This window comes from Pezoporus flaviventris, unplaced genomic scaffold (assembly GCF_033815535.1).
Source record: "Pezoporus flaviventris isolate CSIRO_AGI_PZ_B2104156 unplaced genomic scaffold, CSIRO_AGI_Pfla_v1 ptg000002l, whole genome shotgun sequence".
NCBI lineage: Eukaryota > Metazoa > Chordata > Aves > Psittaciformes > Psittacidae > Pezoporus > Pezoporus flaviventris.
Window position 1 is genome coordinate 86,378,577 of NW_026892550.1, and position 26,138 is coordinate 86,404,714.

The 26,138-nt window shown below is 39.4% G+C and overlaps 1 protein-coding gene across 5 annotated transcripts in view; it reads right to left on the reverse strand.

Annotated features, from left to right (window-relative positions):
• Positions 1–26,138, reverse strand: part of DGKI (diacylglycerol kinase iota) — a 206,246-nt gene that overhangs the window by 35,445 nt on the left and 144,663 nt on the right. For all 5 annotated transcript variants that reach the window (XM_061444897.1, XM_061444894.1, XM_061444893.1 and 2 more), the window contains 6 exons: positions 24,675–24,754; positions 22,793–22,837; positions 17,600–17,669; positions 16,069–16,109; positions 14,344–14,471; positions 13,656–13,781 (listed from right to left, as the gene is read on the reverse strand). In XM_061444897.1, coding sequence (XP_061300881.1) covers positions 13,656–13,781; positions 14,344–14,471; positions 16,069–16,109; positions 17,600–17,669; positions 22,793–22,837; positions 24,675–24,754 — 490 coding nt within the window. The remainder of the gene's footprint in view (positions 1–13,655; positions 13,782–14,343; positions 14,472–16,068; positions 16,110–17,599; positions 17,670–22,792; positions 22,838–24,674; positions 24,755–26,138) is intronic.

A 26,138-nucleotide genomic window follows, 5' to 3' on the forward strand; every position in this document is an offset into this window, starting at 1 on the left:
ACAGGGAAGGGGATCAGAAGAGAGGAGAAAGGAAAGTATGTTATCACCTCCATTTGCCTTTTGTGCTGTTCATACTCCTCCTTTCTCTATAGGTCCTGCAGTAGTGTTCTCCTGTTGCAGGGTTGCAAGCTCTACTCAGAGCTGAAACAGAACTTGCAAGCCTCAGACTGAAAGAGGAAGCTGTGCATTGCCCATTCCTCCACTCCCTATGCAAGCAAAGCAGTACCTTTTGCGCTTAACACAAAATGCAAAAGGATTTCCCAGGAAATGAGGTAGTCATATTTAGAAATGCATGGAAAAAGCCATAATAATAATGTAAAAAATGTCATACATTCACTAGATGCTTCCAACAAATTGGAAGACTTATGATACTGAAGGCATGAGACATGTCCACCTAGCACAGCACTGTGCCTCAGAGTTAATGGCCTGATCCAAAGCTCACTGGATTTTTTCCAGTCACTCTTACAGGCTTTGGATCAATTGCTGGCAAAAATCTAATCCTCCAAAATAGCCAAGACAGCCTTCAATATCATACAAGCCTTCCCCAAAGAGCAAAATACTCACAGCTGTTTCCAAGAGCACTCACCGATGTGGAAGCAATAGATTTATTCAGCACTGGAAGGGTGGAAAGGGAATATTCATTTCTAAGGAGGGAAGGGCAGGGACTGTCACAGTTTCGAGCCTAGTCAACCAAGGCTTAGGAACCTCAAGAAATACAACCAGCCTCCAGCAGATGAATTCTAAAAAAATTTCAGCAAATGGGTACATTACTCATGAAGACAAAAGCCTCTGGAGAAACAAAGCCGGAGCTGATGTAAAGCAGCTATTTTAATCAATAAACCTGTAGCAGAAACCATCTGCACCAGGCCTATTTAAAACCAGACATTTACAATTTAAAGGCCAAATAACAATCTGCATGCAGCAATTCTGCTGGGTTTTATGACCATTCCATTTTTTCCCTGCTTAAAAAATGTATTTCTGCAAACTTTCTAATTTAGTCTGACAACAGCTGCCTGTGACAAGGGGAGGGGAAGAGCTTTCAGATTAAACCCATTCCTTCTCATTTTGCAGATAGATCTATTCAGAATTGAAAGTGGCATCCTTATTGGGATTTATTCACATATTTCCTGGTTGTAATTGAAGAAAATTATTAGAATATTAAGTGTTTTTAAAATAAAGGTGAGGAAAAGCCCCATTTCAGCAGTCTCTATCAATGTCTCTGGTACTGGGAGTCACCTGCAGCCACAGCTGCAGCATGTACCTTGTATCTTACTGGCAGAAAGGCAGAACTGCTTGCTTTCCTGGTCCATCAGCATCTCTTACTTGGAGGCACTCAGTAAAAGTTAAACATAATGCCCAGCCAGAGCATCACCATTTGCTGCTATGGCACCTGATAAAAAATAAAAGCTTAAGAATTACTGAGAGGTTCCCCACATTTCTACTTCAACCCTATACCTTCCCAATTCAGAGTGACCTTGGCACGCTAGAGAAGTGGGCTAACAGCAGCCTAGCAAGTTCAATGAAGGCACATGCAAAGTCCTGCACCTCAGGAGGAATAAACCCATGCAATAAGACAGGCTGAAGGCCTAACAGTTGGAAAACAGCTTTGCAGAAAAGGATGCAGGGTGTTAGCAGAGTATAAGTTGTCCGTCAGTCAGCATAGCTCTCTGAAACAGCGAAGGCCAATGGCATACTGGCCTGTATTTGCAAGAGCACAGCCAAAAGGTAGATGGAAGCGATTTTTACCCTCTACTGAGTGCTTGTGAGACTTGAGAACAAGGCGGACATTGACACCTGGACTGAGTTCCACAGAGAGCTGCAGAAATGGTGAAGGCATATGAGGAGGGGCTGAGGGGCCTGATTTAGTTCAGTGAGAAGAGAAAGCTCAGGGAAAATCTTATTGCTGCCTTCAACTACCTAATGGGAAGGTATAAAGAAGACAGAGCCAAAGTCTGCTTGAAGAAAGAAGAGGAGAAGCAAGAGTAACAAGTTAGGACATGTTACTTCATTCAGACTGGCTATTAGGAAAAAAAATCACCATGTGGATAGTCAAATACAAGAACAGGCTGTGCAGAGAGACTGTGGAATCTCCAGCTTTGCAGATATTCAAAATTCATCTGGAAAAGTCTCTGAACAACTTCATCTAGTTGGACCTATTTTGAACAGAGGTTTGCATTAGATGACCTTCGTAAGCCATTCCCAACCTAAATTTTTCTACAATTCTATGAATCTCTCTACAAAGTTTTCTGGTTTTACTATCCCAGCTTTCCTGTTATCCTTTACTTTGAAGTATTTCTCATGGACAATGGCCATACTGTCTCACACACGTGGGAAAATGCTGACCAGCAATGCTCCCTGAATCTAAAAAATCCCATTCAAGTTGTTTATTATTTTGCAGAAATATGTTTGGACATGTCCTGTTGATTTGTAACAACCAACTATAGAGCCTGATTTCTTCTAATTCTGCTAAAGCAAAGATGAGTACTTTTTCTACCATCTCTGTAACTTCTTTCAGCAGCCTCAAGCCTCTACCTGCACATAAACCACTGCCTCAGCCTCTTCAACAAGCAGTCCAATATACAGGAACGTAGCTCGGTGATTCTTAGGAGAATAAGAGCAATATTCCTCAGGTATATTCCTTTCTGTGTCTCAGGCACGTCTGTGTCGCTTGTATTGTTCAATATTGTCTCTTATATTGTTCTTCATATTGTTCTTATTATTGTCTAACCTTTTATCTCTTACCATTTCTCTGCCCACTGTACAGTGTTTTGAATGAAGGCTTGGGACACCACAATGCAGCTATAGCTGAAGTTGTACTGACACCCAGAGGAGTTGCCTCGGAATTACTGCTTAACAAGGGAATAAAAAGATTTTCTTGCAAAATCAGCTGTAAAGACAAACATACTTAATCATGATTTAAAAAGAAGGAGGATGAGAGAGAAATGTTTTAACACATTCTTCTTGAAAAAGATAGCTCTACCTTGGAATCTAAGTCAAAACATGACCTAAGAAAGCTGGCTTGTTATTTACTTGAAAAAGAAAGTATTTCCAAATGACCAGCAGGATCACTTTAGGGTGATTGTGGGTTGTTTGCTGTTGGTTTTTTTTTAAATACTTGGTCTCTCTTTTTCTTATCACTACATGACATCAAAATATCTCAGGAGAATATAAGGAATTCATTTTGAAGAGGGCCTGATGCAAGCTTCTTTGAAATGTTGCTCTTCCATTTCCAGATTTGAATTAAATCTGCAATTTGAATTAAAACTGCTTGAAAAATCAGGGGGTCAAAAGGCAAAAAGGAAATGCAGTAGCTGGTATGACTGTAATCCTAAAAGAAACAAAGAAAGATCTAGCCACACCATGTAATATTTTGGTGACACAACAAACCGGATGTCCAAACACTGGATGCTGTTTGAAACAGCTCTTTATTAAGAAGACCTGGAACAGGAACTAAACAGGTTAGGTATATGCACCTTCTTAATATTCTACATTAAATTAAGAAAAAAAAGTTAGGTGCAATCAGGTAATAAATTATCTGGCTTTCTTCCTCAACAGTGGATCTGGTTTACTTTTTTCCAGGAAAAGATTAACCCAGAGGTCTTTTTACAATGACTTTAACATTTTATTTAACCCAGAGAAAGTAATTATTTTGGTAACCACAAAGCCATGTCAGCCACACTGCAAGCACTTCAGTTACACTCTGATTCAGAAGATGCATCCGCAGTTGGCCCTCAGGCTAGATAGACTCATAGAATAGTTCAGGTTGGAAGCAACCCAGCTGCTTGGTACCTTGAGATACCATCAAAATAATCTTAAGGCCAGTTTGGGTTTCTAAACAATCTAGAAGATACCCTAAGTGGTGTGTTTGTTACCACAAAGCAAACCACTCACTCCTGATAAATAGCCTTTAGTGGTTTTAGGGAAAGACAGATTGAATCACAGGAATCCCTCAGAAGTAGAATCCTGTAATTATGTTCATAAACAAGTGGCCTGATCTTCACAAGTGCTAAGCACTAAGCAACCCTTGCTTGCTGTCTTTAAAAAAAAAATGTAAAAGAAGTAGAAAGATCACCTCAGTTAATGTGCATAACACACAAGTCCTAGACAGAGCAGAACTGCTGAGCTCTTCACTCTCTTGCTTTGAAGTAATTAATGGAGAACAAAACTTGTGACTGGAGTTTCAGGTATGGTTCTGTGCTGCACTTTTAGATGCCTGGCACAGAAACGAGAATCTAGGAGTCAGGGTTACGCTGGCTCCAAGCCATCTTTGACTGATTTCAGCTCTTGGCATAATTTAAGCCAGGTCCATCTGTCCCTGCTTGCCCATGGGCATCAACACTGCCAGGAACCTCAGCAAGGCTATGTGTCATGGCCCCCACTCCGCATGTATTTCCCTCCCTTGCACACACCTCTGTGCCAGCACTACTAAATGCTCCTTCAGCTACTGAAGGAGCTACTGTCTCAGCTGCTGTCTCAGCTACCGAGGCAAAGCTGTGGGGTTTAGTGCTCCTTTGCCAGCGCAGAGGAGCAGCAGGCAAGCAGGGACAACTTTTCTCCCTTCCCATTAGAATACTTCTGGGCTTTCAAAAGTTTGCCTTCTCACACAAGAAATCCTTTGGCAGGAATTTTAAGAAGAGACAGTACCTCCTATACCCTGACGTGTAAGTCTGCAGCCAGAGGACTAGGACACACACCCTGGACATGGAAGAGCAAGGGCAGCTCCCTGCAGAGAGGCCATGTCAAGATGCACAACCTGGGAAACGTGTTCCCTGTCCCTCAGCAGTACCTACATGAGCCAGAGAATCTCCCCCCAGCCCAAGAACATCAAACCCAGCTCATATTCATGGGTACTCTCTGTTTCAAGCAGCATTTCCCAGAAGAAAAAACCTCTTACATGCACACATCCACCAAGTAAAAACAGCTCACCAATATATTTTTCAAGCAGCCCTAGTGAAAAAACTTGCTTTTAATTCAATGAGTCAAGCAAAAGCTCATGTCAAAAATATTGTTCCCAGCCTCATCCAAACACTTGAACTTTTTGGGTCTAAAATACTAAACCACAAACTTCAAAAGATGACCTATTTTCACATGACTATGCTTTGTCTCTAGCTTTTTGTTGCATGATATTCTGACACTCTAGTTTGCAGCCACATCTGAAATCTGAACATGTAGCTATCTGAAGAATTGAAGTTAGCAAAGGTTTGACTTTTTGGAGTTTAACAATGTGAACTCAGGCAAAGAGGCACTTCCGTGTGATAGTCTAGAGCAGTCATTTTACCAAACTACATCTCTATTCTCTTTACAAGCATGTTAAAAAGAATTTAGGAATATGAACAGGGTATCAGTAAGTACAGTCTGAATGCATATTATGAGATGTCCTAGTGTGAAAGCTTGGACACACTGTATATCCCAATGTGTGTTACATATGTACAGGACACTGTTTCAGACCCACGTCCTGAAGCTTGTTAGTTTTGTCTTTGATAAGACAGCTTGGTACTGAGTGAGAGCACATTAAGAACCAGTCTCCTCTCTGAGCAGATGGCAGCTCCTTATGGCAGGGACAGAGCATGTGGACACAGGCTTGCTATTCCTGTGCAATACACAGAAAGCGAGAACTCGGATGGTTTGGGGTTTTTTTTCCTTACTTCAACTCTTACAAATAAGTAACAAGTACACACAAATACAGACATACATACTACCTAAAACTACAAGGTTCATTTCTCTCACAACTTTTATTGAACTGCTATGCTGAAAGATATTCAGCCTATATTTACACTAATGCGTAAGCAAGCCCAGAATACATGTTTTCTTTTGGTCAGTTATCCTATATCAGCCCAGTAAACCCAGCTAGCCCTCTTCCAGTGCCTTTAATGTCACTGGGGGCCTAGGTCTGCTGTTTCCACTCCATAAAGCTGAAGAGAGGGATGTTCACATTCTATAGTGTCATCCTTGGCTTCCACGTCTCCTCTATCCTTCTCTGGCCAGGTGCAGTTACCATATGCCTGATGCTTGCAGGAAAGCAGTCAGCCCTAAAGATTGAATCACCAACTGTCATTTTCTTTTACCTAGCCAAATGGAAAACAAGGATACAAGAAGTGACTGCCTTGATACATTCCCCTGCATTCTTTGCTGTAGAGCTGCTTTACATTTCAGTGCAGACTCTGCTTTTCAGTCAAAGGGCTAAAGTAAGCAAACAAAGATGGAAGCAAAGGGGAAAAAAAAGATAAAGAAAGAATTGTAACAAGAAAAGAGAAAAAAGAATGAATTGTACTGTTTCAACAGCCTTGGTTATCAGCCAGAGGGTGGAAAGCAGATTTATAGCTGTTATGGTAAACCATTTAAAGAAAACCAAGGCACCCAGCTATCTGTACTCTGTCCACATCAATTTTATCCTTTAAACATACTCCAACAACAACAACAACAAATAAAGAAAAACCAGCAACAAAAAACCCTTACATTCCACACATAAAACTCTTTTTTCCTCCTCTTATTGACTGGAACTATTCACAAAGCATTGCCAAGATAGCTGGTAGTTGACTTTTTCAGCATCCAGGTAGGAAGGTCCCTTTGTCAAGCACATGCATATTCTGTTGCTTGAAATCACCCCCAAGTTGAAGAGGAGAGCTGGACTGCTTGCATTTCCCTTTTGGAAAGCAGGATGCCAGTTGAGAAGCAAGATCTCTCTAAAGAAGCCAATTTGTAGTCTTATGGTGCGTGGGAGTGTTTTGCATGTCAGTATCTGCCAAAATAATTTGTCATCAGGGTGAATTTCTTCAGCTGTGCATCAGGTGTTGAGATGCTACAAAAATCATCAAGAGCCCTCATTCTGAGGGCTCAGGGGCAGGTGGGTGGGAAAGAAGGAAACTAAAATTCCACCCAATCCTCTCTGGGGAGCTACTTTCTGAATAATAAAATTATTTGGTAATAAGTACTGATGAGGAAAAAAACATCCTACAGGATACAGTATGGGATGTACTCTATTTCCGCCACATATTGTAGAGGAAGAAACACAAACCCACCTCATCAGATGTGCCTACTGTTGCTAAAACCCCTTAGCAATTCAGCACCTCAACAGCAAAGGTTGGAGAATTAATTCTGGAAGAAAACAAACACTATTTGCATTGCACTTACATACACAAATAAGGCTATACACATGAAAAACTAAACCAAATTCTGGTTTCTTCCTTTTCCAATTACAGTTAACAAGAGCAGAAGCAAAAGATGATGTGTTAAAGCTCAGTAGTGTTGTGGGATGGGTTACCAGGATAATGTTTAAGTACCAATTACTGATGACCCGCAGAAATTTCAAGGAGGAAAAACCATTATTTTTCTACACCCCATTTATCTGTAGATAAGGCCAGATTTTGGCAGTAGTGACATAAAAATTCTGCTAATTAGCAGGGGCAGAGGTGATTAAATAAGGTTTTCCATGTATTCAGTCACTTAAAAGTGACACCAGAGGATTGCTGAAAGCTCATGTTAAACAGTTTCCAGAACCATCTGACTCTCACTGTTTGCAAAGGTCCTTTAGGGACTGGTGGGTGCAATCACCATAGAACCATGGCTCATCCCCTGACCTAGAAGGGACCGCATGTGATAACACTTTCTCTAGTTCTGCTTCCATATCTTCAGACATCAGAGCAAAATGACAGGATCTTCCCATACTCAGAATCATCCCCAAGATGGTACCAACATGGCTGAAGTAACACAAACCCTCTTGAATCCTGAGTTAAGAACATCTGTTCTTGTGTTTACCTTGCATACACAGTCTGTACATGACACACTTAAGATATACCAAAGACATATCTCATGAAGGCTAGTCTTTGAACAGATATTTTGATGCCAACACTCCTCTCCATCCCCTGTGATTTTACCATTATTTTCCTCTTTAAACTGTGTTCCTTTTTTTCTGTAACTGATTCAAGGTGTGTCTATTAATCCAGGAGTCCCTTCTCCTGGCTATGACAGGGATGAACATCACTAGAATTAGAGACATTGCTTGGTGAAAGTGGACATGGATTAAGTGACAATGTGGGAGAGGCTCAAACTTAACTTGTGAATTAATATTTATCCAGGTAAAGGTCTTACTCCCAGGTTCATGACAGATCATTTGGCAAGTTCATGTGTGTTCTCTATCTAAAGATGCACTTGAGTTTGCTGCAAAAGCAGCTTCAGAAGGAAAAAGAAAACTTCTAGAAAAATTGCAAAAGCTGGACACTTAAATTAGCTGCCAAATAGTAACAGATACCAGCAGCAGTAGCTGTCCTTCAAGAAACTTTTGAAATCCCACAGGTTGCAAAGCAGCACAGAACACAAAGCAAGGTTTTTCTTTGGTGCCAATATGGGAAAAGTATGAATTTCACTGGGAAGTATTGCTTTCTGCAGTGCTACAGTCTCCAGATTGTTCTCATATTCAATGATTGCACCACAAAATAAAAATAAATATCCTGGGTTTGAGTAGCTTTGTACTGAACTGACTATACAGACAAGAGTTTTAAACTATTTCTAGAAGGGCTTGATTGTAAAAACATAGGGACCTTAACAAAGAAAATACACATCTTTTTGCCAACCAAATTCCACTGTTTTTAAAAGCCTTTCTATAGTTTGTCAGGCTGAAATTGTTTTCTTGATGGCAAGAAATGAAGCTTCAAGAAAACTTATTCAAGCAATACCAAAATTCTGCTAGCCTTTCATTGTTACATTGTAAGTTTTTAAGGGAATGAGAAGGGCAGAATTACATCTTTAGATCCACAGGCACATATCCTCAAGGTAGATTTCCAAAGGAAACCAATAATTATTTCTTTATTCCTCACTGAAAAATCTCTAAAAACAATGAAGGAGGCTAAAATCTTGAAGTATCTGGAGTGAATTAATATCCACAAGAGGGGCATAAAGTACATGAAGCGCATTCTTTTACCACACCTGGGAACTAGAGCTGTCTTTGTCAAGAAGGTCTCTAGAAATAAAGGTAGGAGAAGATTTAAGCAGCAAGAGAAGGAAAGATTTCCTAATGGCAGACAAATTGTAGTCTCTGTCTGGAATGTGCACAAGATTTTACATATTGTGACTGCATCATGCTGACAATAGAGAGAGCTTTCAAAACACAGGACCGGACCCCACACTGAGATGCACCACTTTTGCCCACTCAGTCTCACTCAGGGAATTTACTTTCCCTTAAACCAATTTCTTATCTATTTGTCAGATTCTTCTTTTTTTTTATTTCTTCAAAATACTTTCCCTATTTAAGCCGTGTGTGCCTTTCCCTGAACCATTCTGTTCTCTTTACATCACTTTTCCTCCTCTTCGAGTTCACATCTTTCCTTTCACTAACACCCTCTCCATTTTAATATCACTTTCCTAGTGAGAGGTGAAGAGCTGCTTTAGACAAATTTTCTCATGCTCCACTTCAAGGGAGTGAGAATGGTGCCTTGGCAAGCTACTTGTGAAGGTATCTAAGATAACAGAAGAGAAAGAAAAGGAAGAGTTGAGCATAAACAGACACTGAATTTTGTTATGCTCTCATTTTCTTTTAAGGACTACACAGGAGCATACAGTGAAGGTGAGATGGCTATTTATGCCTTCACTCAAATGAAAACTGTTTGAAAGCAATCAGTACTGATGGAGCCTCATCTGGGATTTTGAACAATGGAAAGTAATTTGTACAGCTGTCCAAATAGCTGGTTAAAACGTACAAGCTTCACTCTATCTATCTTAAAAAGGCAGCTTGAACTAGATTTGAACCAGGAAACTAATTCAGATTTTGCTATCAAACATACAAGGGCAGACTATCAGCCTGTTTAAGAGCTGATACTGTGTTTTCCAATGCAAGTGTTTTGGGGAAACATTTTGATTTTTCAAGTTTCCACCAACCTGTGAAATTTTAAAGGTTCGCTACCAATAGGCAGCAGCTCCTCCCTAGCATGTCTAAAGTCTCTTTATATTTTCTTGACTTTCACTAGATGAGCATTCCTTCTCCTTTCTGCATGCAAATTTGCAACCCTGATGCTCTTCTCACCTTGTACCACACTAATATTTCTCTTGGGAAAAACAAAAAATAATAAATAAATAACATAAAACCAAAGCCTAAACCACCCTGTAACATCTGCACTGATTTCCTGGGCAATGATCTGATTCCTGTAGCTGAGTTAAAACATTTGGCATTTAGCTGTTTTCTTCTTTCCTCTCAGTAGCTAGGCTATTATTGCCTCATAAAGCAGTGCCTGGGTGGTATTATTAGCTAATTAATGTCTATTTGGTGTAAAAGGCTGCAGCCACCTTCCAGCCTCTACAGGCATCTTTTCTTCCTCTTCCTGACAGGACCAGATGGCATTTTGGCCAACCTTCACCCACCCTTCACAAGCCATGCATTCAATTCAGACAGTGCCGCTAGCAGTTGGACAGATGCTAAAAAAGTGGTTCTTACAGCCCCAAACAATGCGAAAATTAATGACTTTAATTAAAAGATGTAGGTCAAACTTCTACCAGCGTATAGTCATCTTTTCAATTTTGTATGCTGTTGAGGTTTTTATTTTATTTAATTTCTCAGCTTTCATTACATAACAGGGTGACAAAAATGTAACTAGGAAGAGAAATACCTGGCCAGCCATGAACGCTTACAGCAGGCAATGAAGGAATGTTCATCCCCATCTCACTGCACCATTTAACTGTAGGATAAATCAGGAAGATGATCCAATTCATGTTTAAAGGAGGAATCCAAAAACATTTTCAGTGGAACCAAACCAGAATACTTCGCTCTCTTCATGTTCAAGCACCAGTACTCCAAGTAATTGTCTTCCTGTTGTTTTTCTTTTGTATGCACTGTTCACACTAATTTGATGTCCCTATTAAGCTACCTGCCCCAGCTCCTGGGTGCTGTAACAAGACACTGTTTCATGTCCTGCCCACTCCACAAATCGTTCACACATCAAAAAGCCATCAGAAATGGAGTAAAACATAAAATATTATTAATCAAAAGCCACCTGAAAATTAACTAATAGGAAGCTTTCTTAATTAAAAACAAAAACATAAGTAATTTTCTCTTAGAAAGACTCCTGCTTCAAAACCATCACATACAAATTAATATTCACTCCAATAGCTTGTGATCAAAACCAGCACTAAATATCATCATTACTTTTAGATCACATATTTTTTTCTATTTTTTCATTGATTGAAATAATTTAACCTATCTTTTTATTTGCATAATAAGGTTGCCTGTTTCTTGGTTTCCAGCCCTCCACTCTTTCAAAGTCGTCTTGCAATGGCCTCCCAGGAACCCATTCTACTTCACAGTGGCCATACGTAGAATAAGAAGCCCATTGTTACTGGCCATTTCTGGAAAGTTTGTTGTAAATCTGCATCATTCAGAACTTCTGTTGGAGAAAATGAGGGGAGAAGCCAACCCTCCAGAGCAGCATTCAACTGCCTTTACTGTAATAATACCTTGCTTTTTCTACTGCAATCCCCTGCCTCATTTACTATACACTTTCCAGCCTGGCAGTAAGTGAGGCAGTGTCTAAACTTCAGAGCTTGCCTCTAGATTCAGGACAGAAGCAGCCACAGACTCTTTCCTCCATGTCCCTTACTGTCTCACTCACCTCTTACCTATCTGCAATCCATGTCCTCCTGTATCAGATGAGAATCTGATTTCCCAGACATCTGTATCTCCCCTGCGCTCCCAATTGTCAGCTCCCACCCCCTAACTCTGCTCCCCAAGTTCCTGCACACACTCTCTTTCTGCTTCTACTCCTTTCACTTTTTCAAATCACTTCTCGCACTGCAGAGGGGCATAACACCTCCATGAGCATGTGCAGACAGAAACTTCTGAAAGCAAAGCTTTTGAACCTGAGGTGTCTCCAAAGTGCATGAACAACCTCATGAGCAGGGCAAACTCAGGAGTACTTATCTCAAGACAGCAAAGGCATCTCCCTGGTATTATTGTGACACTTTATTAAATGTCGAGTCTCCAAAACTTCATTCCAATGAAGTTCATTCCACTACCAGCACTAAAATGCCTCAGGATACAACTGCTGGATTTATTTTCTTTTTTTTTTAATTTAAAGCAGCACATTTCCCACAAATCTTGTCTTCAGAAACAATGAGCTTTTGTCTAAGTTTTAACTAAAAGAAAGAGAGAAAGAATCAGTCAAAGACTGAATCTTACCATGAAAAATTTCAGGCAAAACAATTAAAGCTTAGAGAAGCTATAAAGAAAACAATTTGTTATAGTAGGTACTGACAGATATATTTACTCTGAGCAGTGCTACTGACTTTGCTTGCAATTAATAAATCTACCAAAAATAATTGTTCCAGCTAAACAAACATTTCCAGTTGCAATGATGTAAACAAAAATGTTCCTCTTATCAATTAGAAGTTAGTCCACATGTTGTCACCATCTCTCCACACTGCCTAAAAGTGTCTAAGCATCATTTTGCTCCCACCTTTGCCAGCTCCAATTTGCAGGCCCTGCCATTCTAGTCTGTGGAAAACAGAACCTGAATTCACCATCCTTCACATTGCAGAGCATAAAAACAAGAACCGATCCAGAATTGCTCAGGCTAATGGGAGAAACCTAGGTGAGTGTCTCTTGGCAGTACTATGAGGATCACCCTTTCTTGCCATAACATCTCCTCCTGCTGCCAGCAGTTTCCTGTTTGCTGGGAAGTTCTAGGCTGTAGCCAAACAGCTACGCAGTCTCCCATCCACACTGCATCTGCAGTGGAGCTGTACTCGGCAAGCACTTTGCAGCCCCCTTCCACACACACCCAAGACAGAAAGACAAACTGAAACAAGGACCACATGGTCACTATTTCTGATTTTTCTATAGCAAATTTTAAAACCCATCCGTAGGGATTCAGATACAGTAGAACTAGAAGGATAAAGCAGAAGTATATATAGAATTATAGATTATGTACCTGGGGGGAAAAACAACCCCAAAACACTAGAAATTTTCAAAGCCAACAATAGAGTTCAGACAAGTGCCTCCCATCCAAACTTTAATAGAGAATTTACCGATCAACTGCTGGTTTTGAAAACCTAAAGCAAAAGGACCAAAAAGCTGAGAACCACTTCTGAAATAGGCAAGAAGAATGAGAGAGACTCTTACACAAATCTGAACATGGCAAACATGATTGTGGTGGTAGAAAAGACTCTTACAGGTAGGAAATATCAGCAAGAAAACCACTGTTTACACATACTACACCAGCAGTGGTATTTCTGATTCAAGATTATATGAAAGCTATTGCCTACATCTCTTAAAGTCTCTTAAAGTAAGCAGCAATTGTAGTGTCTTCTGCTTTGTTACATTGCATCAGAGCTACCTTAAGGATGAGTGCTTTGGTCTTTTTCATAGCCATTTGCTATGAAGGTTCCTTTAGCTGGAACTTCATCATCCAAAATAACATATTTACTTTTGGAAACTTGGATCTAGGTTTATTAAGAGTGCAGGGTGCCACAGGGAAAAATAAAACAAAAGCAAGAACATATAATAATGGAGAAATATGAAGAAACAGAAAGGAAGAGCAAAAGAGAAGCAGCAAAAGGACTTCCATAATTTCAACATGTTCACACAATCCATTAAGCTTAAAGCAGCCATTAGAAGTTGTCTGTGGTAATGGTGACAGTGCATCATTAGGAAGAGAAATGCAGAGGGTTCTTACTGCAGCATATGTGTCTGGTTGGCATCCTTTTGTTTGTCAGGTACCTCGTAGTGTGGGGAAATCTTGCCAAGGCCACTGTCACTCAGCATCCTCTTTCGGACTGCAGGGTTCCACCAATCTGATATTCTAGGGAGGGAAGAAGGAAGGAAGACATTTACAGCTCAGAAATTACCTTGTGTGCTCCACTTTGAAGCTGTCTTATGCTTACTGGCTCCCAGCACTTTTCAGCCCATAGCAAGCTAAAAGAGCTCAGTTCACTGTGAGTACAAGACTCACTAAAGACAAATAGGACTGTTTCTTGTCTGCCCAGATGATGAGAAGAAACAGAGACACTTTTACTATCATGCTTAGGTAGAAAGGGCTTCAGGGCTTTATACGGTGGTATCAGATCCCTGACCATGCAGAGAAGGGGTTTGTAACTCAATGGGTACAGATTTATGGTGGAGCACAGTGAGGGAGTGTGAGAAGATCAAAAGGTGCCGAAGTGCGTTAGTCCTGCTGTGTGCTCCAGGATGAAATAGATGTTATTCCACCGTCCTTCTGTCATTGCCATGGCTGTATCTGATCCTGTCAGCTCTCCTCCTAAGATCTGCCCTCACACATCTCCCAGTCCTTCAGAAGAGGGAACTAGAAAAGGCATGTCCAACTCTAATATACCTGTGGAATGCTAGATCCCAGCACCACTCACCCAGAGGCCTGCTCCACTACCAGATCAGGCATTCCTGGTGGTGTCCCCACCTGCTGTGACATTACCATCTCTGGGTCCAGAATAAAAATCTCGTCCTGTGAAATTTCCGTCACAAAGTGCAAATGTTCCTGTTGAAGTGATAGAAGGAACAAGTAATGAGCCTGTATCATCCCTGGTCTCTCAGAGCACCCAGCTGGCTATAAGAAAGTTGGGTTCACCTTAGGATCTCTGAAGAGCATTCATGGGACTCTGTGTATTTATATAAGTGCACACACATGCACTCTTCCTAAAACCAATGCCACCACAGTCACCAATAAATACTCCAGTGATTTCAGGCCAAACAAGATTCCCAACCAGCAAACTTCACACTCACAGCAACACTTAAAAGGCTGCTACTTGGTGGCACTTTGTCATTCAGCTGGAAACTGGAAGCCTACCCATAAAGTCAAAGTCTGCATTGCAAAATGAAAATGAACACCTAATTTTTGTTCTCCTATGATGGCTGACAGATATTTTCATTGTCTGGGGATATTCTCCCAGACTTCCACTGCATTTATGACTTCCACTGCTTTTATATTCTGGTTTCACCTCTCCGCTACCAAAGATTTCTCTTTCAATTCCTCTTTTTTTTGGGGGGATTAACACTGAAGGTTCATTGTCCTTCAAAAACCATCAAGTGTGAGTAGGCTTGTCTATGTAGGCAAAACTTCCCATCATTTGTGCACTGGGACTATCACACAGTATTGATCTTTTCCATCACAAAAACACAGGGCAAATGAGTGGGAGGGAAAGATGACCATCTGTACAAAGCCAGGTATTGAAGAAATGCAGAATAAGCCAAACAGAGTAACATCCTCCAGTTTAACCTGTAGCAGCACCTTCTTCATTCTTGTTTTCCAAATGTTAAAGTGCAACTTTATCAAAGCATTTATATCACTGCGCAAACAAGTCCCATGGTGGCTACATGCAGACACTGAACCTGGGACTTCTGAACTAAAGCCATAGCTCCTTCTGCTTGAACTAAAACACCAGCTGCTCTTGCTAGGAAACAGTCGTATGTTCATGTGATTCAGAAACGGCTTACACAGTTCTCAGGGGAACCAGATACAAATGACCACTGTGCTAAATCAACAGTCTGCACTTAATACTGAGCCACTAATTGGCTTGCTCTGGCTACAAATCAGGAACACCAAAAACTCTGCAAAATTTTCAAAGTGTTTTTTAGAAAATATATTCAGACTGTCAGATCTATACCACAGGTTTCAATCCAACAGAGCTACATTCTGTTTTGGGGTTCTTTGGGAATATTTGATACAGCTGTGCTTGTAATTCTCAGCTTGCAACATCACCTTAATTTTCACATTACACATACAGGATCAAGACATCTGGTGAGTAAAAGCATCATTGAAAAGATAAACTCAAATACCCTGGTGCCACATAGATGCCCCTGGTAAAATTCGATAAGGATGATGAATGTAGAACATTCTGATCCGTACATCAGATTTGTAGTAATAGAAGGGCAGATTGTCAGCAGATATAAAACTTCAATGAAACAATGTGAATTACATCAACTGCAAAATGGCTCAGAATTTTTTTCTCTACTTTTCCCCAGACATCAGTAGCATTTTATAATGCACAAGAGGAATAGCAGATAATTCATTTTAAGCTGCATTTGACATAGCTTTAAAAAAACCCTACAGAAATGGTAACTGAATAAAGATTTACCTGAGATCTGTCAATGCGGTAAAAACGATCAGCAGAAGTTGCTGCAAGACAGAGAAACAACAAAACTGCAGTGAAGAAAATGGCCTGAGCAGAACTACATGGACAAGATGGGCTGAACTAATATCACTACCACTAAGACAACCTCTGTGTTAGGAAGTCACAGTGGTTTCACAAGAACACAATCTGATTCATTCATTAAGTCCATGTTCTTATCCCTTTAAATGGTGAATTTAAAGGTTAGGCTTAACAAAACATTATTCAGTGAAATTATTAACTTGAAATTGATATTTTAAAAATATATAAAATGGATTTCAGGCTTATAAGAAGAATTGATTACATTAAAATATGTGACAGAAAATGTTGCATTGTTTTGATGAGAATGTAGTAAGCATATAATAAAATCAATGGGTCTAATAGGGTTAATTCAATTTTTGCATCTAAAGAACAATAATGTGCTTGAAAGTTCTTTGTATATCAAATGCATGGCCACAGATATTCATCCTGAATTAGCAATGCACTCAAGGAAAATGCATGCTGCTCACAAAAACTCACATGAAGGTAGATTCGCTAAATAATAACCTAATATGAACCTTATCACTGCCACATAATTTACATTACTAAACTAAAAGCATTTTTTCACCTACAGTGTTCTTCATCAGATGTGATTTTTTTGTTTTTTGTTTCTGCTTTGCATTTAGTTTGGCCAGTAAAATCAGATTCATTCACTCTGGAGTTTTGACACAAGAGCACAGTGATGTAGCATTGTAGGTTTTGGCACTGCAAGGGAATATCAAATCCCTAAAGACAAAACCTGAATGTATCTATCCACCCAGTTTCTCTAAAACCCAAACAGATTCTCAGTATGATTTTTATCGATTTCCCTTATGAGACACAAACAAGAGTGATTAGAAATTGCCAAGGAGAAATTGGTTTTGTTTAAAACAATAACAAATTCAGTTTTCCCACACTGAAGCTTTTGCAAAAGCAGATGCTTTTAGCTGCTAATTTCAGTGCTCTGGAGCCTGATGTAAAGCCCAGATAAGCTGTCTGCTTTGTCAAAGTCTGGGTGAAATACAAGTGCAGCTCTCCAGGGAGTTACATCAAGCGCAACCTTACAGGAAAAGGGAGGTACATTTCTATCACCTAAACACTATAGTATTTTAAAGAGAAATAAGAACGCAGCCTTACCAGCTGCAGCACATTGCCACAAACAGCTGCACTCTGACTCCAGACAATGCCATGCAGTAAGTGCTGCTCATCACAGCAGAGATGCTAAACCTTAAACCTCTAATCAGCCTTAGCAAAACATGTCTCCTTGGGGTGACAAAGCTACAGCATTTTGTTTGTTAGATGAAGGGCCTGTTTTATTTTTCAGGGGGGAAAAAGGGGTTCTTAGCTCCTTTTTCACCTACTTAGTGTAACAAGCAGAAACAGTTACTCTGCCATAGCAATACTCTTAGGTGCACTATCCTTCACGTGCACACCGGAAGCAAGCAGTATGCTAGGCACAAGAAAGGGGAGATGTACTTACCATCTAGGAAGCACCATCTAGGAGAGAGCCTCTGAACAGAAAGTACTCTGGGGAAAGAGCTTTCCTGGTCCTGGATAGGGCAGAGAAATTACGTTAAAAAAAAATAAACTTTTTTTTTTCCTCTAAAAAGGACTATTTTATAGTCTCTGCTTTTCTTTTCATTTTGCTGTACTGATATTGGACAATGTGCAAAACCTAGATAACTCAAACTGGATTTGCTTCTCACTGACATCAGGGTTTGGCTGTAATATAGAAAAGAGTAAACTGATATGGTTAGTTTCATCCACATCCTCAGCTATCCCCTTCCCTTCAGCTCAAAATACCGAAAAGCTCTGCATCAAAACCAGCTTTCTCAGCTAACTACAGCCCCACTTATTTGTGGGGACACAGAAACAGAGAGAGGTGAAAGAAGTCAAAGACACACATCACTATTACACAGCCGTGAACTTCAATTATATTTCCTTCTTCTGTGTCTGTCACCTTCCTTTATTCCAGCTCCATTTTTTTTACACTCTTTCCCTCCTCCACTGATCTGCCACTTAAAGCAGTTATCCACTCTGCCTGCCTCTGGTGTGTTCCAAATTCACATAAAAGTAAAAAAGAAAACACATTATCTTCTACACTCAGAATATAAAGAGTGCAGACCTGGGGACCACCACCAGCCAAACAGACAGACATCCTGCATCAATGTGTTCCCATTCTGGCTAAGAACACCTGTTCCTTGAGAACCAACAGATATTACTTGAGGAGCCAAATCAAATGAGTGGGGAGGAACAAAGACCTTCTTCCTGACCTGTACTCACCAAGGAGTCAAACAGCTGCCCCTTGCTTTTCAGCTCTCACTGAGCTGGAGAGGTAAAAGGGATCTCAGAAAGCAGAGGGTGGTCATGGCTCTGCTCCATGCTTCCAGTGAACGGTCAGCCGACTTCCGAAAGCCACTGGGACAACATTACTTTTAAACACAAATAGATCTGCACAGGGCTAAGCACAATGGCATGGATCTCAGGCACACATCCAAAATCTCTGTAGAGCCAGATTCTATCCTTACTTGCATCTTAGGCAGTAAAATCAGCACATCTGCTAATGATGTAAATTCAGGCACAAATTAGCTCAAGTTTAAACTTTACTCCTCCTTCAGACAGCAGATCACAGAGTGATACACCAAACCACAAGGCAAGAAAAGAAAAAAAAGCAATGGGGAGGAAAGGTACCTTTGAAAAAAATATTGCTGAGTACAGAAAGCCCATGGGCATAGATCGGTGAAAACAGACCAGAATACAATGATATCTCACTGGGGCTTCTCAGAATACCACAGAGGAGCCCACCACCTTTCCTGACAGCACTATGCAGGACAAACAACTGTTGCATTGGGATTGCACAGCTATATCAGGTCAGTAGTTGTTTGAAGGTCCAGCACCAGAAATTAAAGCTGGCTGAAAGAGTGAGTTCTAGAACGCGATTTCAAGGAATAATGGGGTTTCAGAGAGAAGGGACAATGGGGCTATGAATGCTTAAGTCCCTGGCATAACACAGAAATCCACTAGTCCAGCCTGAGCTGCAGCAGACCTTTAGAAAGGCACCCTTTAGAAGCCTAAGTGAGAGACTCCAAGTAACAAACTCTACCATTCCCTCAGGCAGCTGGCATCATGTATGTGGTTTCAAGGAGAAAGCAGGCTTCTTTGTATATAAAAGTGCAGAAACAGCAACACAAAATTAAAGTTTACAGTGCTTCAAACCAACACATCTGGAACATTCATATAGATTCTCAAAGGTTCAGTTTCCGATATATTTTCCTGTTTACACTGCCTTGTGTTTATATCATTAAGAAAATCTAGAAGTAATAGATATTTCTCAGAAATTAATCTTACTTTTTTGCAGAACTGGCTTATTTCTAAAATACTTCTTAGCTGAGTAGCCATGTGTGAGAAAAAGTTATGAAAAAAATAAAGAATGTGTCAACAGAAAAATGCAAATTTAATCAATTCAATTCCCAGGCTGGTGGGAAGACTATGGGGAAGAAGTAATTTGCTTTTTTAAACTGAAGAAAATCTCAGAGAATGCTGAAGGACGTTGTCATTTCAGTCAGACTTGGTAAAACAATTTCCAAAGTGAATACAGAGCAAATGATGCCCTTATATGTTAAGAGGCAGACATTGCTCTTTGATTTACTTAAAAGCATCTGACACTTTTTCAGCTACCTGATTAAAAATGAGCTCAGGCTGATGTTGTTCAGATATGTACCAGTTCTTACCTTCCCCAGTTGCTTGGTCACCAAGGTGCCTGCGTGCACTATGTGTTGTTTTTCAAGTAACTCTGATAATAATTAGCATTTTGATGGACACTCATTTCTCAGCTAGATGAATGCATATCAGTGCTTGGCATGATACTGCTACAAAATGTTATTAATTTCATTTGGTATCATGACAGCTTTTGCAAGACTCATCTTATTAGCTTCTGTCTTGGAGATTGACTGGAACTTTCTTTACTGCCTTTCCTTTCTGGTTATCCAGGACAGAAAGGCAAAGATAACTCCAGACTCATTTGTTGTTTCTTCAGTGCCCTAGAGTTTGGCTAATAGTCCTGGCAGCAGATCTTGTTTGAAATGTTATTGCAGAAACCTACCGACTTTGCTCTACTAAAAAAAATACATATGCATATTACCTTCTGATGCACGATATCTGTGTTTGTAGCTACCCTGGCAAAAATAAAACAGCCTCATTTTTTTCCCATATTTAGACTCATGGATTTTACTTGATCCCATAAAACTTGCTCAGGTTTTTGTGCAGTTTTTGGTCTCCCAACTTCTTTGCATTACAGGAGAGATGAAGACAGTGATAACATAGCAGTCCATAAAGTGAAATTACATATCTCAGCGGTTTAAGCATCAAAATTAAAATACATCTGTCTTTCTCTAGTATGGGCTTACGGAGCTGTGGGATGGAGTTATGGATTTACGTGTATGGCAACTGAGGTGTATGTGGGAGAGCCAAGAGTTTTCTGAAATCCACTAGGTTTGCTAATGTCTATATATCTACATGCACAAAGCTTAATAGAGCTTAATATTTATCCCACTGTTTGCAGAAAGGGGAGCAAAGGCAAAAGGAAGAAAACATCGAAAAACAAAGGTGCCTACTCAAAGGGTAGACTATACAAAGAGGAGAAATGAGTGAAAATTCATAGACCTAGCAAAGTACATAACGCTGGAAAATGAAGATAGAGATAATGCTAGTAAATGCAAATTCAAGTCACAAATTATATATTGTGATATGTTCCTTCCAAGACTTATTACAGTTCAACTGCAGAACTAGCTTGGGAAGTCTCAGGTCCATGAGAATGATATTTTTTGAGCAGTAAACTTATTAGAGAAACAAAACAGAATGAAAACTAACTCTAGCATAATTTATCTGAGCTTGTTGATGATTCTGCTGACTCTCAATGTTTTGAGCTGCAAAGGAATGACACAAGAGAACTGCATTTAAGAGTCTTAAAAGTACCCGTGACACCTTATTAGTGAGGTAAGAAGATGGTGCCATCAACTCAGATATTCACGCTCTTTTTTTCCTGGTTTTCCCCTTGTTTTTCCCCACTTTTGCATTATGTAGAGGGGAACCAACAAACATGGAACAATCCTCAAATTAACTTTACAAGATAGTTTTTAGGAATGACCCACTGAGAATAAACCAATGTTCAAAGAATCAGGATAAACAAGTACTGAAGAAAAGACACAGAGGGTGGTGCATTCAAATGGAAGTATCATTAAAAAATGATAGTATATTAGGGATTTCACACTGATGTGCACTAGAGAAGATGCCTAGACAATTAATTTCTATACTGCTATGACTGCAGAGGTTAGAGCCAAGTATGGAGCTGATTTCTGACATTTTATACTCTCTTTTGGCCCTCTCCATACACACAGATTGAGCTCTTCATTTTACCTCAGGCAGTTTCCTACACATGGAGCAGTCAGCAACCACTTAGGTTAATTTATAATGAGTGGAACAGAGTAATACATGCTGGTTTATTAGCCAATTCACTAGACACTAACACTGCTCTGAAACTCAGTTCCTGGGCAATGATTGATACAAATGTAAAAAATATGAGGTTAAAATTGGGCAGGGAAATGCAGAAACAAACCATGAGCTGGAATGAGGAACACAGCTCCAGGAAAACATGCCAAATTGCATTTTCTCATAGTGTCTTTTCTGCCTTCAGCGCATTTACAGGCATTTTTGCTAAACTGAAATTCTGTACCACCTAGGTAATCATTAAGCCCCAAGAAATTATCTGCAATTTCATTGCAATGGGTTCCTCTCAGCTGGATGTCTGTATGCTTTCCCAGTGAACTCATTCCTGCTGCTCCTAAACAAGACTTGCATTGTTAAATCTAGGAAATGGCTACTGAGACTATGCAAACTTGCCTTGTGATCTTAGGTGCTGTGGCAACTGACCATGGTTTGTGTCAATTCTCAGTGCTAATGTCAGATCAGCTCGGGAGTCAGTAGAGTTAGTCTGAGTTAGTTTACTCCAAATTTAAGCACTGTGCAGTGCAATATTTTACTGAGAGAAATATACATTCCAGAACAGTGCTTCCAACTGTAAAGGCAAGTTCTGTATTGCATAAATTGTAGAATAATGTTGTAAAATGTACAAAGAGAGCAATTTTAGAAACTAGCCACCTAAAACTAGAACCCGTTTGTCACATGCAAAAGACACATTTGTGCCCAGGATGGAGCAAAAAACTACTCTGAAGATTATGCTAAACTAAAGGTAGATGACTGCGGTGCACACAGTTATTAAGGGGTTAGGCTTGCAAGCACACCTTTTTTCTTTTATTACTTCAGCTATGCAATATAACATGTTATTGTTCAGTTTCTCAGAGAAACACTTTTGTCCTTTGTCTCACAGGTCACATTCTCTCATTCATTTCAGTATGCAAGGCACTGCTATTGCAATACTACTCACATTATCATGCTGTGCAAATTTTAAATACAATTCCATAAGGTTTGCAAGGAAAAGGATTGTCCGAGGAAAGGCAGAAGGAAACTCCTCCATTTGGGGGTAAACGATAATCAGAAATTCATCTAACATACACCTATCTAACAAAAAAAGGAAACCTGGCTTCAAATACAAAGAGTGCAGCCCAAATTGCTAACCCTTTTTTTGTTCTGATACTACAAGGAAAGTTTATCTTACCTGGTAATGAACTCTCTGTGTAGTAGAAGTTACTGACTGCAGGTCCTAGCAGGAGGATGAAAGACACAGCAATGATGAAAAAGATTAAAACAACAAGAACTGCTTGTAGTTTTATTATCTGAAGTAGTTGGGAAACAGAAATAATTTTGAAAGTATTTCTCACAGGTTTTAAACATATGAAACAAACACCACTAAATAGTCATGGAAAGCTCACCTGAAGTTTAGATTTGCATGCATTTGGTAAAAAAAAACAGGTTTTAAAATATTGAGGTTATGTTAATGGCACTTTACCATATCACAGAGGTATTTATTCCATGGAAACTATCAAAATTTAGAGTACCAGCAACAAAACATGCTAAAATCTATAAATTTCTATTGTAATTTTTTTTTTTTTTCAAATGAGTAATTAATGCACTGAAGAAAGCTACGGGCAGTTCCCTTCATGTCAGGGAAGTCATATCAGAATGGCCCTGATATTTAGCACGGTTAGGAATCTAACTTATTTTAATGAAGATTTTGACAAACAGTTTTAGCTCATGACATAGCCTACCAAGAAGCCTGACCTACAGACCATAGCTCCCCAGTTGGTATGCAAGTTGGCAGAGTGTAGAAAACCTTGGCATCTCCATTCCCAGCAAATGGGTCTGAGCCAAATTAAGGACACAAAAAAAAAAAATAGTAGCACAAACCCTGCAGAAAATTGGAGAAACACAGTTTCTCCACAACTACTATGAGTAATTCAACCAGAACTTCTACCTGTGCTTACTCAAGGGCTGTACTACTCACCACCTGATACTTGCCATTAAGTTGCCTGAGCTTAGTATGAGATCACATTTGTAACCTGCTGAGAATATCATCACAATTATTTCATTGTAAGTTCCCAGCACAGAATACTTCAAATAGGTATCACCTTACAATGCTGTTTTATGACTGATAGTAATAGCACAACTGAGGTCTGAATATTCAGAACTGCAATTGATGAAGGGAATCCTGGCTGACATGCAAAAAAGCAAAAGCCTGGAGTGAAATACTAAGACCCATATTCAGGTTGCCAGTGCAGAGTTTCAAAACCGCAGGGAAGCCAGTGGCTCCTAAAGAGTCCAATGAGCGAGATGAGGTTCATAGCTCCTGTATAAACTGGACAACCTATTTAGAAAACTACATAATGTCCTCACATATGCAAATGTTGTTGAGAAAGATCAGTAAAAGATTAAAACCAGAGACAGTATGTTAATGAAAATCCTTTAGTTATATTGCTAAACGTATACACACCACAATTTGGAGTCTCCTATTCCCAGGCTGTGTTGTAGAATGATCTCTCAAGACAATAAGGGCAACATTATTATTAGCTGCATCAGTATACTTTTCTGTATACTTGGAAAAATCTAGTTGTTATCTATAGTGTTTATTGGTGTCTCAAATTACTCCATGCCAGTCTCAGAGAATGAAATTTACATAATTAGACCCACTTGAATACCATGTTGTTTATCCTTACATAATACACTTTCTAATCAATAATTTATATAGTTTCAGCAAGGTACGTGGAAAGTCCTGGTATTCCATTTCAGTTCAAGGAGAAATAAACATGCCCATCAATGTCAATTCTGTTATAATTTGAAAGGATTCAGTATGATTTTTCATTTCCTGTTTAGAAAATATGTTTCCATGCTACTCCTGCTTTTATTATCATACATTTTATGTTATCATCATATACTGTATGATATTATTTTATACAATGACTCTAAAGCTTTACTTTCAGTGGTAGGTAAATTGAAATACTCTCAATATATGGTTGTAGCAACTATTAAATATCTCTACACTCAGAACGGGAAGAAGCAGAATATAGGTTAACAAATGATACCTGAATTCTCCAAAATCTCACCTCTTGTAGACGGTCAATGTACATACGACAGGTCTCCAAGTCACAGTCTCCTCGTACGACTATAATTCCAAGAGGAATGGCTGAAAAATCAAAAGCAAATAAAAACCTCTTTAACCAAAGCCTCTAGAACTTCATAAGATTTACAGTATGCTTCTAGGTTTTGTTGTGGGTTTTGTGGTTTTTTTTTTAATGTTTTAGAAAAGCTTTCTACTATCTAAATCTTAACAGCTATTTAAAAGCAGGAACATATTATTCATCATTAGCTTCACCCATTTTAGTTATCAAAGATTTCAATTTTCAACTCTTTCATACCAACTCTTTCATACCAAAACAAAGATTCAGTTAAATTGCTTACTTCATTTTCTGATGTCAACATCAATTATTAACTGCAAAGAAAGGAACATCCCTAGAACAAGAGTTTAAGGTTTGCTCTTACACACTGAAATAAGAGAGATTTCTTTTTCAGAACTCTTAAAGATCTACAAAAATGATTTAATGTAGTGAAAGTTACAGCCTGCTTTCAGAGAATGCTGTCCAGCACCATGTTATTTTGATATAAGGCTTCTTTTAAATCAAAACAGACATTATTCCATCTACACTCAAAATTGATGCATCTCCATATTTTCTCAGAGAAGAAGAGAACTTATAAAAATACAGTGAATAATTCCTCTCAGACAGCATTTTTTATAACAGGAGATTTAGGTTTCCACAGCCATTCCATTCTTGCAGCCAAAAAAAATCCCAAACAAACCCACAAAAAGAACAAAAGACAAAAAAGTGTATGTGAGTCCACAAGGAAAGTACCAAGAGAGCTGCCTACTAAGATCTCATTAAATAAAAAGAAAACATATGAAATCTCTTGAGTACTTGATTATCTATAACTGAATCACTGAATGAAGTTCTTTTTTCTCCTTGGAGGTCTTTAAACAAACAATGGCACAAAAAAGTAGGGGAGTAGCAGGAAAGAGATTTAAATCCTCATATGAAGTATCCCAGAAGGAGAAGAGAATATCAACTCATAAACCATTTTGGTAACTGGATAACAAGAAACAACATAAAGTCACCAACAGTTCTGGGATAAATAGAAAGAACAACTGTGCTGCAGCCCTTCCTGCCATTCGAAAGAAACTGATTAAGAGGATGAGAGATTCATCTACTGAGAAGCTCTTCATTCTGATAAGAGAACAAGACAGCACTAACAATTAATGAGGATTATGGCTCTTATTTTTGTGGTCCATTGAGACTAGAAGCACAAAGAGAAGCTCAGTGGTTTCAGGGAGGAAAGTAGGGGAGCACCTATGGCAGTCAAAGTCCTCACAGTCCTCAGAGGCCAGTGCAGGACACTGGGGACACATCAACAATGCTGCCAGCATCATGTTTGAAAATCAATTTGAACACCAGAAGAGCTATGAACCCAGGAAAACTAGAAGCAGGGGAAACAACTTTTAATGAGATGCAAGAATA